Raw genomic sequence first — 14104 nt, 5'->3', positions numbered from 1 at the left:
GTAAATACTGAAAGAGTCCATTCAGAAATCATGTAAATTAGTGCTATTAAAGGACAATTAAGTGTATGTTCCTACAAGAAGGTGGTTTTCTTTGTGCTCAAACCTCCTTCTCAGCACCTGGGCAGCATACGGGTCAGCAAGCTTTTTTTTGCTGTGAAAATTTATGTTAGTCATAGGGGTGACTATTGAGTTCTATTGAGAAAATTAGGGAGTTTAGTTAGGGTTGAGAGGAGAAGATGAAAATGTGACCTTGGAAAATGAAGCTCTGTAAAGATACACTCAGGACTTAAAATGTCTGCAAGGAGACAGAATTTAGAGCTAAGAACATGAGGTTTGCCACACTGACCTAAGGAACAGAGGGTATGCTTTCACTTAGGCAGTATCAGTGTGCAGTAAACACTTAGAATACTGCATTTTTTTATTCCATGTATACAAGTTTGGATATGCTTCTGTAATTGTTTCATACAAGGACATCCAGTTCCCTTCACAAAACTATAAATACTTTGAGAGAACTTGAGAACTTCCAATTAGAAAAAACTCTCTAACATACAGCAAATGCTGCCATTGATCTGCCTGATTTCCTCCAGGAACTTCTTTAGCTGAGGAAGGAAGAATGTACGGGTCATAGGGGTGGGTTCCCCAGGCAGGGAAAGGGTGTGGCATGAGAGAATGGGCCCTGGGAAGGGACTCAGCAGATCATGGCTCTAGATTTGGTCCTGCTATGTAACTCAGGGCAACTCCCTTCAATTCTTCAAGCATAACCTGAACACCAAAAGGTTGAATGTAAATTAGTTTCCAATCTTGATGATCTTTGGATCTGGGTTCCTGAATGGTGAGCTCTATGCGGGCAGAGAATTTTGTCTGTTTGATGCATTGATATATCTCTGATATAATCCCACACTCAACTGTGCCTGCCCTAGCTAGGCATTCAGTAATTGTTGAATGAAATGTACAATACTTTGGAAGACATTGTCTCGTTCTGTCCAGTCATGTAGGTGGTGGTTTTCTGATGCTATGGCTCATGAAGCATAGACAAAGAAGGAAAGAAGAAGGGGGAGAGAGGGTTTCTACCTCCCTTCCTGTCTGTTGACTTGACGACTAGATACTGCCACATGGCCCTGAAGAATCAGACTTATAAAAGGTGAAAGGATTTATAAGCCCTGGCATTCCCCTTCACTGGAAAGGTCTCTGGGAGAAACCTAATCTGGACATTTGGCAACTGCCTTTGCATCAGCAGCCACTTCCTTTGTAAAAATTGAGCCAAGTGGCATCTTGCTGCTGCCTCTGTGTGCACAGATCACCCAGGGGCATGTGATAAGAATGGCTTTGTTCCTAAGGGGTTCACTCATCAGGGTATCCCTGGGATACCTGTTCTAGTAGAATCAGTAAATTCCTCTCAATTAATGAATCACTGAAAAAAGCCACGTTATGGTCTCTCCATTGCCCATGCTTTCCCACACTTCTAGCAGCATCATTTTCTCAAAACACAGATGCATCTACTCTCAAAACCAGCAAATGGCAGCTTTTCATCAAGCATGAGAAGTTGGACTGTGAACTTTAGTAAGGAGTTTTTTTTTCTTTTTTGCTTCATACTTCATTTTAAGTGTCAGGAACATACCCTTCCCCTTCAGCGTCCAGGGAAGCAGCCAGTTCAGTAAAGAGAAGCCCAGTGAGGAAGTGCTGCTGGCGGTACTCTGGAGTCAGATCAAACATGCTGGCAATCTTCTGGTCCTGGAAACTGGAGCAGGAGCTTGAGTTCTACAGAAAGGCAAGGAGCAGTTCTGTGAGTAACAGGAGCTGGAATTAAAATCATGGTGGCTGTTATTTATTGAGTACATGCTACTGCCAGGCTTTGTAAGCCCTACCCAGTAAGGCGGGACCTGCTAGTATCCCTACATGACAAATGAGGAAACTGAGACCTAGACCAGCCACCTCACTTGCACATTTGTGCAGATGGAAGACTGCCAAATGGCACAGATGAAAACAAACTGCTAGGGTCTGTTTCAAAATGACTAATCCTCTCCCCCCTCAATCAAAAGTGAACATTAAAATCCTAGGGTAACATTTGGATAGGGGAATGGGAAATGTATCCAGTGCTGTGGCTGTAAGCAGGCAAGTCTCTATAACAAAACACCTCCTTTACTTGAGGGCCCTGTTTACTCGGCTGCACTTCTGAAGAGTACTTATGCACATTGGATTTTGCTGGACTGGAACCAGAGTGGAGTCAGGCAGGGAAGTGTCAGATTCACTGGTGCTAGGCAATTCCTGTGTTCTTATCCTGGGGGCACACTTTAATATTTCATTAAGAGAATCTAAAATGGTTTCTTCTTTCAGTTTGTTGACGCTGGGCCTGGCCTTGGGTGTGCTGGCTCCTGGGGGCATTCAGAAGGGAAATGTAGGAGAGGACAGAGGGAAGTTAGTCCATTGGGAATTGCTGCTTGTTAAGTCAGATTCTTCCCAGTTCACACTGAGTGGTCATATAGCTGACAACTAGCTCATGCCATATAGCATGAATAGTTAAGATTTTGTTTTTAATTCACAAGACAAACCTTCACCTTTGTGCTAGCATCAAGGAATATGCAGCAGAAATAGAAGCTAATATTGAGAAATCTTGCCTGCTGCTTTGGGAATCACTGCTTAGGATATACTCCCTGCCATGTCCTCCTCTACTCTTTGGGGATTTACAATTTACATTAATAAGTTAGATGCTCTTGGATGGCCTACTTCAAAGAAACCTGTTAACACAGGGTTTCCAAAGCTTACTTGACTTTGGAATCCTGTATTTGCATAATACTTCTAACAGCCTGTAGAATCTGGGGTCCATGGTACCTACCTTGAGAAATACTGTTCTACAAAAAAGACTGGCCACATCAGTCAAAGTTCTGTTTCTAAATATTAATACAAGTATAACTTTTCTTGGCTAGTCAAGAACAAGGGTTGTTAGAAGTACCTGCTCTACAAAACAAAGCACTTGCTTAGTTTATGATGAGATCTTAACTTAGTGCTTCAAGAACTAAATTACCTGGAACTTGGTTCATGGTGGACTCACCTTGTTCTGAATTCCATTCTATAACAGTATCAGCTGAAAGTTCTAGCATAGCTCAAAGATATAATAATCTATGTTAAAAAACCACTGCTTGCCCAGCTCTTTGTGAGTGACCGTTAAGTGAGGGGCATTTCATTTTTGGAATTAATATAAAGGAACATGCAACTTCATAAAATTTAAGATTTAGGAAAAAGGAAATGAGGAAAGGAGTCTGCCACACTAACGTAGAAAGATGTTGAATGTCAGATAAAGGAAGCTATGTGACTTTTCTACAGATTTCTGAATTTTCAGAATGTGCGTAGATTCCTTGCTCTGCTCGGCCTCAGCAGAGACCCTTGCACCAGGAAGAAGTCAGGCACACTTGTAGATGATTAGCAGGACATGCAACTTCAAGTAACATACTTGGGTTTATCTTGATCAATTGATCAGGGTTGAAGAGCTCGATTTTTCGTCTCATTAATAAGACCAAGCTTTATAGGAATAAAATACTAAACTAAGCTGATTAAGTGAAATAGTTTGAATAATTCTTTCAGTGGCTAATTACCTGGGAAGATATGGAAGGACATGGAGAAGATGGAGCAGTATCCGTATTCATAAAAAAGAGGTTCAGGTTGAGGTAATGCTCATGGCTGCAGAGGATTCTCAGGAACTCCAACCTCATAGAAATGAGCGTTGGAAGGTTGTTGAGCTTGGCCGACAGCTGGGAAGAAAAATGAAAACAGAAAAGATGTGTTTATTATAAGGTGAATAAAATTGAGGTTGACAGATACAAAAATATTCTTTCTTCCCAGATTAAGGCAATAAATTTAATAGAAGTTAATGAGACAGTGCAATAGACAGCAAACTCTGGACTCCAGGGAGGGCCAATCAGTTTTGATCCACTTCTGTTCCCCTAGGGAGTCGAGCCTAACAGCTGTCCAAAATGAGGATTCTTGCCCAGACCTCCACCCTGGTCATATCTATAATACCATGGCAGCTTGCGCTGCAAATTTCTGGAGGTATGTCTTCAGTGTAACATAATATAATTAATTTTACAAAAACCCCACTGTGTCTAAGAAACTAAGTGACAGGAATTGACCCCACATGGGGCCACACAAAACTAATGGAATATGACTGGATGACTTTAATGCCACAAGTGTTCTTTGTAGTTTCTAATTAAAGGCCCCACTGGGAAGTTCTCAAACCAGTTCCCTACATAGAGGTATCAAATTACTTAGGGAAGTATGTAGTCCCTGCAAAAAAGCCAGGAAGTTTGCCCCAAAGTGGGAGGGGAGGAAGTAGAGGAGAAAGAGAATGCTAAAAGAGTTTTTGGGAAACATCTTCCCTTCAACAAAACACAAACCATGAAAGAAGCAAATGAAAACCTGACCATGGTGACAGACTGGAAGCGATCTCTTACTTGCCTTAGGTAAGTGGACATCTGACGGCCCCAGACTCTATGGACTGAAACTCAGAAGCAGCTTCTCTTAAGGTAAAGTGGGGGAAGGAGGGTCTGGATGGCCCTGAGCTTCTCAAAATATCATCATAAACACCCTCTTGGTCCAGCTCAGGAGACCAAGTGAAGGGACGTGCCTCCCCTTCAAGCACCTTAGGAGCAGTTTTATAATCTATATAACTTGCATGAGTACATAGTTTCAACCATATTAGGAGAAGCCATTGTGTTGTGGGGCATTTTGCCTTTAGAATCTGGTTGTAGTTACACATTTACTTGAAACAAATGAATACTACTATGCATTATACAAAAAATAAAACACACAACTTCTGTGTAAGAACAGTTACCAGAACCCATACTCTGTCAGTGTGCACTGCTGGCTGCCTTGGGACCAATGGGGACACCAGCAAACTGACTAATTAGAGCTTGGTCTTATGCCCTCACTGAACGGTCACTCACAAAGAGCTGGGCAAGCAGTGGGAGCTGAAAGCACAGGACACTTGCCTTTTGTGCCTGAAAGAGAGGCACACTAAAGGTATTGCAAATAGGTCCCAGAAACTTCATCAAAGATAGGAATTTCAAAAGTAGTTTTAGTGATGTTTAGAAAAGAGTAAGATGTAGCTTCTGAAACATGCTCTTCAAAGGTCAGGACCCACAGTGGTAGCCTCAGTGGCCCTACCCAAGGGATGGGTGCTAACTTAGTGGTATGTTGAAAGCAATATAAAGCAACTGAAAAATTATATTTGTCTATTGTTAGTGACTATTAATAAAAGACAAAGATTATACCCATTGTCATAAAGTCTATAAATGGCAGAAACATGATAGAATGTTTGAATCAGGTTATGCAAAATGATAAAATCAGAAGACTTCAGAGAACAGGACTTGCCTCTGGCATGATGTTCATACTGTATCTAGATAGGTGGGATCAATGAGTAAAACCACCATTGACTGGGGCCAGAGTGCTACTAATTGTGCTAAGCAATATCCAAGGATGTGTCTGGCAAACACAGAGCATAGAATCAAAACGTTAAAGCCTGAATAAATCTAATCCAGCTTTGCCTTTTTGAAGACGAGGAAGGAAGCTACTGCCACAAATATTGAAGCTCCCCAAACCACAGAGGCATTTAATGACATCACTGGAATTAGAGCATGGGTCCCCAGATACCTGGCCTAAGGCTTTGGCAGCTGAGATAGGAAAGAGGGAGAAAAAGAGGGCCAACTAGAAGTACATTTTAATTTGGAAAGGATTAAAAAGAGAACAAGGGAAAAAAGAAAGACATTAAACAGAAAGAGAAATTAAAATGTGCATTTGCAGGGTGGGTAGATATCTACTTTGACTGACTCATTTGCCTTTTGGTAATGAAAACTGTCCACACGTGAGCAGTGATGGAGATTCTCTCCTTGACCAAATTCTAGTCAGGCTCCTCTGAGTTCTGATAGGTCTGCCCTTGGACATGTCCTTAAGAGTCCAATTTTTGCCAGAACCCTGCTCAGTCAGTTTAGGCAGAAGCCCCCGAGCCTTGTCATCTGATCACCCTTAATATCTGACCAAACTCCTCCTCCGCACTCCCACAGCCGGTGTCTGATCACCCTGGCCTGCCTTCGGCAAGAATCCTGGTAGGTTGGTTTAGCCAGAATCCTCCCTCACCCCTGATGCTTCCTCTTGGTAACTTTTCATTCGCTGACTGCCCCCACCCTGCTCATTGGTTATAAATCCACTTTTTCTTGTTGTATGTAGAGTTGAGTCCAGTCTCTCTGCCCTCCAGCAATCCCCCCCCACAGTAGTGCTTTTCTATTGAGATAGTCCTGAATAAAATCTGCCATATTGTTTAACAAGTGCCATGAATAATTTTTTCCTTAACAGTCGCTAACCCTGGGTCTATTGTATTCTAGTATCTCCTTTCCATATATTTAACTTAAAGGTCTGAAAAATAGATTATATTTACAATTCATCCAGTCACCCATAATCCTAAACACCTAAAAGGGATGGCATATTCCTCCACCACTCCACTCTGGTAGAATCTGGAAAAGATCCTTGGAGGGTCAGGAGTTCAAGGTGCACAAGATGTTGATGCTCTAGGGCTTCTGATGTTTCCTTAGGATTCTGTCTATAAGTTGGCTTCCTTATCAAGAGTTCCTTTGGAAAAGTCATGGCCTTATTTTGGTGTGGAGGGGAGATCCTTTTATTTTACAAGTGAGGAAATGAGACCCATAGAATTTGAATGACTTAGTTAAGGTCATGAAGAGAGTAACCACAGAAAGCCACAGAAGGTTTAACCCAATGTACCGTGGAGTTAGGTAGACATGGCTCTTTCCTCCCTGGAAGAGTTACATAACTCCTTCAAACCTCAGATTTACCATCTGCAAAATGTAGATAACACCTTGCAAGGATTAAATGATCCAATTTCTATAAAATGCTTAACATTGTGGTTGGTCCCTAGGAAGAGATCTGTGGTGGAGACAGTGATGGTTAATGGTGGAGGCGGTGACATGGAGGTGGTGGGTGGTGGTGACGGTGGGAGTGGGAGGTGGTGACAGTGGTGGGGGGCAGTGGTGACACTGGCAATGGTAGTGGTGGCTGGAGTAGGAGTCTGGAAGGAAAAGAGTAGCAACAACAATAACCACTCCTTGTATTACTATTGTGTTACTATTATTGAGAGAGATGGCTCACTAAAGAATTCCATTAAAAAAGTTGGGGAGATGGCACTGATAAGATGCTCTTGGATTATAAAATATTTGCTTTGTGTTCAATGAAATTCAATCTCTTTGACTGATTTTATCAAGGTTCTTTAAAATCTGAATTTCACAACCATAATTTATTTAATTACCCTAATATGTGGAAAAAGAGCTCATACTTTGGATTCTAGACTTGGTCAAAGACTGAATGCAATGGTCATGAAATTTCTGTTAAATGTTAAATTGGAGAAAGTAGATCATATCACTAACATTTCAGTTCCCATCCATTAACTTGTTGACCCTTCTGTGATGGGTTGGCAAATGCTCCAGGAATCCGTGCAAACTAGAGATATCCATGGTATTAAACAAAAGACATGAGGAAGGGGTACCACGAAACCCAGAATGTACAAGCCTTGCAAACTAACTTGGCAGTGAAGAATACATGCTGTGGCAATAGTGTCACCTCAGACGAGAAGGACCCAGGAACGCCATGGCTCTGTCTGAAGGAACACTCACCTGGTTGCAGTAATGCTTGATGAGGTTAAACACAAAGCCTCGGTCCATGAGGGAGAGAAGGTCATACAAGAAGAAAGCCAGGCTGATGTTCATCTTTTCTGCCTGTTCATTTTCCTTAGAATGAAAAACAAACACACAAACATCTGAACGATTTTGTGGTAAATCCTGGTAATGAACTCCCAGATCCCTGGAGGGAAAGTTGGGAGCAACATTGTAACAAATACAATTTAGCCTTTAATGGATGCCATGACTGTTTGGTTGAATCAAGTAATTCTTTATTCACTGTTAATATTTAGGTGCATTTCCTTCTAGTCTTTTTTTTCTCTGCGTGTCTATTTATATGTCTACAATTGAGCTCAATTCTCTACACAATGTTAGGTCCTGAATTTTTTCATTCAACATTATGTCATGCACATTTTCCTGCATTTTTAACGTTTCTTCCATGTCATGTGTACTTGCCCATGCCACATACATACTGGGCCATGCTTTTCACCAAAAGAGAGGACAGATGAAATGTCAAAATGGAAATTGGTGACCAGCTTGCATATTGGAAAAACTAGTTTTTAATGGTTGTTTCACATTCCTTCATATGGCTCTACCATAATTTACTTAAGGTAATAAATAATCTATCTTCAATGAGACAGATTCTTAATTTATAAGGATAGTTGAAAAATCTAATAAACGAATCAGTTTTCACCTAAGGAATTTCCTTTTCTCCAGTTAGGCAGCATTCCCAGCCTCAGAAAGGTCGGAGTCATACATGCTAGGGAACTTATGCATCAACTGAGACTAGGGTTTGGTTTTTATTACTTCTCAGTGTTCATATTTATGAAGGATTTTACAGCACATCAGAGCAATTGCAGATTCACTTTTTCATGTTTATGCTCTTTATTCGCAGAAGGTAGAATCAGTTTTCTGTGACACTATTGCAAATGTGATTTGAAAATATTTTCCTTTCGTTATGATGTGCAGTTTCCAAATTCAGGCCAAGCTGACCAGTCACTGGGATGGATTGGAGACCTGATGGAGAAGTCTCCACAGTACTGCTGAGGCATGTCCTTGTGCTGTCAGCTTCCTGCACATGGGCCACTCCTGGGTAGTTTACACAACTGCCTGAATGTTCTGGGTTTGGAGTCGTCAGCCTTGGCTTTCCTGCTAGCTGTGTGACTTTTGGAAAATTTACCAACCTCATTTGACCTCACTTTTTGTGCCTGTCAAAATGGGGTACCACTGCCACTCTCATAAAGTTTGCCATGAGAAAGAACCAAATGGAAACCTCCCAAGCACCTGGCCCTATACAAATTCTTAATAATGACAAGGGTATTAATAATGACCACTGCCTCAAAACGTATAGTTACCTTCTAAAACTTTATTTCATTTGATTTATTTTTAACCTTTCTATTTTAAATTTCAAACTATCAGAAAAGATGCAAGAATAGTGTAAAGAACTATTGCTTGTTCTTTAACCAGATTTGCTAATACTTGACATTTCACTCTATTAGCTTTATCATTCTCTCTCTATATATACTTTTTTTCTGAACCATTTGAGAGTAGGTTGCAAATATCATGCCCACTTACCCCACAATGCTTCAGGGTATATTTGCTAAGAACAAGAATATTCTCTCTCATATCTACAGTGATATAATAATTTAAACTATTTCCACAATTTCTTTATAACAATCCCTCAGCCCCATTCCAGGACCCCATATTGTGTAACATGTACCTGCATGTTTAGTTAGTTACATCTTAATCAGTGTTTTAGGATGACACTTATTTTCCCCAGATTATGAATATAACAGATGCTCAAGGTAAAAAATTCACAAAATAAAGAGTAAAATACAGTTACCTTCTGAGGTTTTACTAAAAGGGCTGCAATCTCCGAGGTGACCACATTAACAATAGTAGTTATGTCATCTTTGAAACGGTCAGAAAAACGAGTCCTCCGAAAATTGTCCTGTTTGTCTATGTTATGTACATACTGGGCCATGCTTTTCACCTACAGAGAGGATGGGGGAAATGTCAAAATGGAAAGTGGTGACCTGCTTGTACACTGAGAAAAAGGGGAAAGACTTGAAGAGAAAGCTCATCAACAGTGGACCGTCTAACACTTTATCTGTGCTGGTGGTTGCCCCACCCCAGCAGGCTCTGAGATAAAAAAATACTTAGACAAATGGTTGCCATGGCGGCAAGAGGTGGGAAGGGTGTCCTCTTCTTGACCCCAAGTCAGGGGCCTTCCTTCTTGCTGCTGACAAAGCCAAGGAGCTTAATTCTTTGGCTACAGTGTCATAGGACTCCCCTCTCTCAACTGCCCATGTCTGGGAAGGCAGCCCTCGACTGGTCTCCCTCAGCCATCACACCGTCATGGCACATGACCCATTACAGAAAAAGGACTGTTTGTGATAATGGTGCCGATGTGAACTGAAATCACTACAGTAAGGGAGAAAAGGGGAGAAATGCTCCTCTTATCTTGAGTTTCAAGGTGAAACAGGGAGCAGTTTTTCCAGCAACAATTCTATAGTGTGCTAAGATGGAAACAGGACCATTATTTGGAACATTGCCTCTAGGAGAAATTAGGTTTGAGTTCTCTAAGACTAACCAACTTTGAGTTCTTTTTATGTACTAAAAAAATATATATTTAATAAAAATCCTGTGTGTCAGTTGGTGTCTGCCTATATTATGAGCAGCTTATTGCCTACCACAATTTAAAACCAAGATCATGCTTATTTTTTGGACTACTTTCTGGAACTGAAAGATCCATGGGCCAACACCCCTCCCTTTGATACCATCTGAGGCTGTGTCTTGTCCTTGTTGGACATTGCTTAGAAGGCAGAGACTGGGGGTTCCTATGACTAGGTGCCTACTTTCTGAGGTCATGTTCATGAATATGACCAGGCTAATCAGGGAGTCACTGCAAAAGGAAATGGCCCTGGGAGTTAAACCACCCACACTTGCCTGATGGTGACCCCACAAATCAGATGGAAGAAGAGGGAACAAAGACAGTTGTATGGGAAAAATGACCTCTACTCCCAAGAGCTATATGGGAGAATGTTTAGAGCACTAACAGCATATTCCTGTTTCCAAGAATACAGAACTGACAATTTTGATAAGCATTAAAAACAAAGAGAAGGTAAAATAAGAAGATAATAATAGACAGATAGTCTTTATAGGTTTCATGTTTTAAGATAATATCATTGACAGCTTGCTGAAGACCTAAGGATATAAAATCCTGAAGCCCAGTGTGAGAATCATGGTTTTCCTTCACTACAGCGCCCTGTTTGGTTCAGGCCACACATGGACATGTCTATACCCCATAGAGTCTCACATACCCGGTGGGGGGACCTGAGCGAGGGGTGGAAACTGGATCCTGTTTTTGTCTGGCAAAAGTGTCTCTCTATGTCCCTAACAAAGGACTTAGGAAAACAAGGCCTCTTTGTTTTGAGCTGTCCACTCCTGATTCCTTCTGGCTAACCCACCCCAGCACCAGGCTTTTAGAACTCACTGTTGCGTTCAGCTCCTGCCTGCTGAGCTTGGCCATCCTACAACCAAATAAATAAACCTCACAGCTAGTGGCCTCTTCCCAAATGGTCAGCAACTTTCCAGCTACTGTGTCCTTTGGATCTCCAGACAGGAAGACCCAGTAGAAATATTAGTGGATGCTTGACCCATTATTTGTAGGGCAGGGTAAGACAGGGAAATATTTCCCCCATATTGGCCTTTGTGATACACTCACCACAGGGGTACCTCTAAAGAATGCCCTGAGTAAACTGGGTCACCCATTTACCTCTGGGCCTCCAAAATCTAGCTCAGCAGTTTCTGGAAGCACAGAGCTTTATTCATTAGCAAGTGTGAAATTCACCCAAGGATCATGTACAACAGCTCTGAAGCCGAAGTGGTGGTTCGTTAGCACTTGGGCATTCACACAACTGAACGGTGTTAAACCAAACCTAGATTATTGGCTAAGTCTAAGGTGGCTGTTGTTGCTTTCTCTTCAAGCTTCTTGGAAAAACTTAATTTTGTTTTTTAAATAACTTCCTGAGCATCCATAAAACAAATGCACAAATAATGCACAAAGGACTGGGCCTTCTGTATGAGTATGAGATCAATTTCTGTGCAAAGTTCTGGCTGGGGCTGAAAGCTTCCATTTGCTTCCTGCCAGCCCCTAGATCCATTTCTTGTCCTTCTCTGTTGATCTCTGAAACTTGGGAAGCTGACGTCTATGGACAACATCTCTCAGGCTTCCTTGTTGGGCTTTTGGTGGGAGTCGGCCAGCGGGAGGCCCCAGCAGGAGGCTGGGACAGGAGGGTGGAGAGGTCCTGGCCTCAGTCCTGCTGTCAAATGGTCTAGCAGTTGTTGGTTTCCTTAAGACCCCAGCTCCTCTCATGTGGACTCTCTCCTCTGCCTCAGCTTTCTCTCAGCCCATTTATACCATCCCTTACTCTTGCTTCTTTAGAGCTAGAATAAAGGCTTCCAGCACTTGCTGCTTCCTGGGTGCTTTGCCAACCCATATATGCTCCTGTAACCTTGCACACACCCTGGGGAAGGTCCCTGCGATAAATGCCTTTCGGCAAACCCTTCTGAGTCAGGCCGCTGTTGCCCTGCAGGACCCTGAGGGACTTAGGCTATAACATGCAAAGCCCTAGGTACCCTGTGTCTTGGATGCCCTGCACAGTGACCAACTCCTTCCATGGGCTCAGAGCAGCAGGAGCTTTCTTTCCAAGGACTTTTATCTGTTCACCATAGGGGACTCCTAGAAGGAAGGAGGGCTATCAGCTTTAGCTTAGCTTTCTCTCCTGGACCCACCAAGTCCTGGTAAATAAATGTGCACAAAGACAAGTGTCACCTTTCCCCCGGTTTCCTTAGCTCCCTGCAGCTGGGGGTTGCGAACGGGTACTGACAAAGCCTTTGGCTGACCTGGAGAATCCTCATTATGGCCACCAGCCTTCCTCCAGCCCACTTATCAATTGGGAACCACAGAAAACTCCTGCCTCAAGGTTGTTTGAGGATTAAATGAAATAATGCTTAAGATGATGCCTGGCACATACATGGGAAAATGCACAATATGTTTAGATGTATTATTTTTCCTTCCTCAGGCATGCCAGGGGTTACTGGGATTATATGAAGTCCAGAGTCATTGTTAGCCTGCGGAGAATACAAACTTGGCCTTAAAAGAGGGTTTTCAGAAGCCACATGGAGCCACGCAGGCCTCACAATGCCTAGTTCATTCTAACTGGGAATGGGAGCATCAATGAGGCCCTGCCTGAAAGTTGACTTCTGAACATAAAGGTTTCGCATGTTGTCAATATGTTAGGCTAAGGAAATGTTTTGCAACTTTGAGCTCCCAATGCAAAGCAAAATGGCAGGGGGGATAGAGAGTGGACTATAGCATTGCAGAAGTGAAGCTCTTTCCCTCACTGGCTGAAAGGGCTGGGCAAACCACACTAGGCCTTGGTGTCTGGTGAGTGCCATGGGGATAACTCACAGGGCAGTTACCACACAGGGCCCTGAGGGGTCAAGGACATAGTAAAGAGTATCCAGTGCTGCTACAGGAAGCCTCACATTGATATGTTTGAGAACCACTATTATAGGGCTTTAGTTCTCCAGTCTAACAACTGTAGTACTTATAATGTGTAACTATTAAATAATACCTAAGAATGATTAGGTGAAATGTGTGTGCACCTATGTGTGCATGTGCATGAGTAAATGACAATAAAACATTTTTGAACTGAGATACTGCTTTCCTTTGAGACTTTTTCTAGGAGAGTCTACAAAAATTTAGTTTTTGCTTCTTGTATTTTTTTTTTTTTTGCAATGGCAGATGAACTCATCTTAAGATGATTTGTATGGATTATAGATGGATTATGAACTACGTGAATCTTCTTGGAAAAACTTGATGGGTAGGTGAGATGGGTAAGTGGATACAAGATGTACAGTGCATGGAGTGTTGGTTTTGATCCTTTTCATGTCTCAGAAAACAATTTTATAGCCAGAGCATCCACTGCCAGAGCACAGAGCTCATGTCTTACTGCTAATGCTATTGCTCCAAGACTGGTGGGCTACAGCTGCCCACCTTCATCAACCTGGTTTTTAGAAATCAGATTAGGTGCTGGCTGGAGATAAAGACCCTTAGCTTGGTTTAGACCTCCCAGAACAGAGGTTGTGTGGACTGGTGGACCTTCAGTGTGCTTAGAAGTCACCTGGGAAGACAGGTTGATAACATGCTGCTTCACCCCTTCTCATTGCTGTCAGCAGTTCTATGGAGGGTCTCAAGAATCTGCTTTATTTTTACTAAGCACCCCCAGGTGATTCTGTTGCAGGGATTTGAGACTGTGCTTTGAAAGGACACTTGTCTAGAAAAACCCTACTCAAACTAGGTGTTGGAACTTGGTGAAATGCTAAGGGATTTGTATGCTGGATGTATTTCTGTGGCATAGGCC

General features: G+C 42.2%; 1 protein-coding gene across 4 annotated transcripts in view; it reads right to left on the bottom strand.

Moving 5' to 3' along the window:
- The window catches only part of DOCK8 (dedicator of cytokinesis 8), a 228316-nt gene that overhangs the window by 59177 nt on the left and 155035 nt on the right, over positions 1-14104 (bottom strand). For all 4 annotated transcript variants that reach the window (XM_057498603.1, XM_036928398.2, XM_036928392.2 and 1 more), the window contains 4 exons: positions 9517-9666; positions 7671-7784; positions 3591-3746; positions 1619-1758 (listed from right to left, as the gene is read on the bottom strand). In XM_057498603.1, the coding sequence (XP_057354586.1) occupies positions 1619-1758; positions 3591-3746; positions 7671-7784; positions 9517-9666 (560 nt within the window). The remainder of the gene's footprint in view (positions 1-1618; positions 1759-3590; positions 3747-7670; positions 7785-9516; positions 9667-14104) is intronic.

Source organism: Manis pentadactyla, chromosome 3 (assembly GCF_030020395.1).
Source record: "Manis pentadactyla isolate mManPen7 chromosome 3, mManPen7.hap1, whole genome shotgun sequence".
Classification (NCBI taxonomy): Eukaryota; Metazoa; Chordata; class Mammalia; order Pholidota; family Manidae; genus Manis; species Manis pentadactyla.
This window is presented reverse-complemented; position numbering and strand designations above follow the sequence as displayed.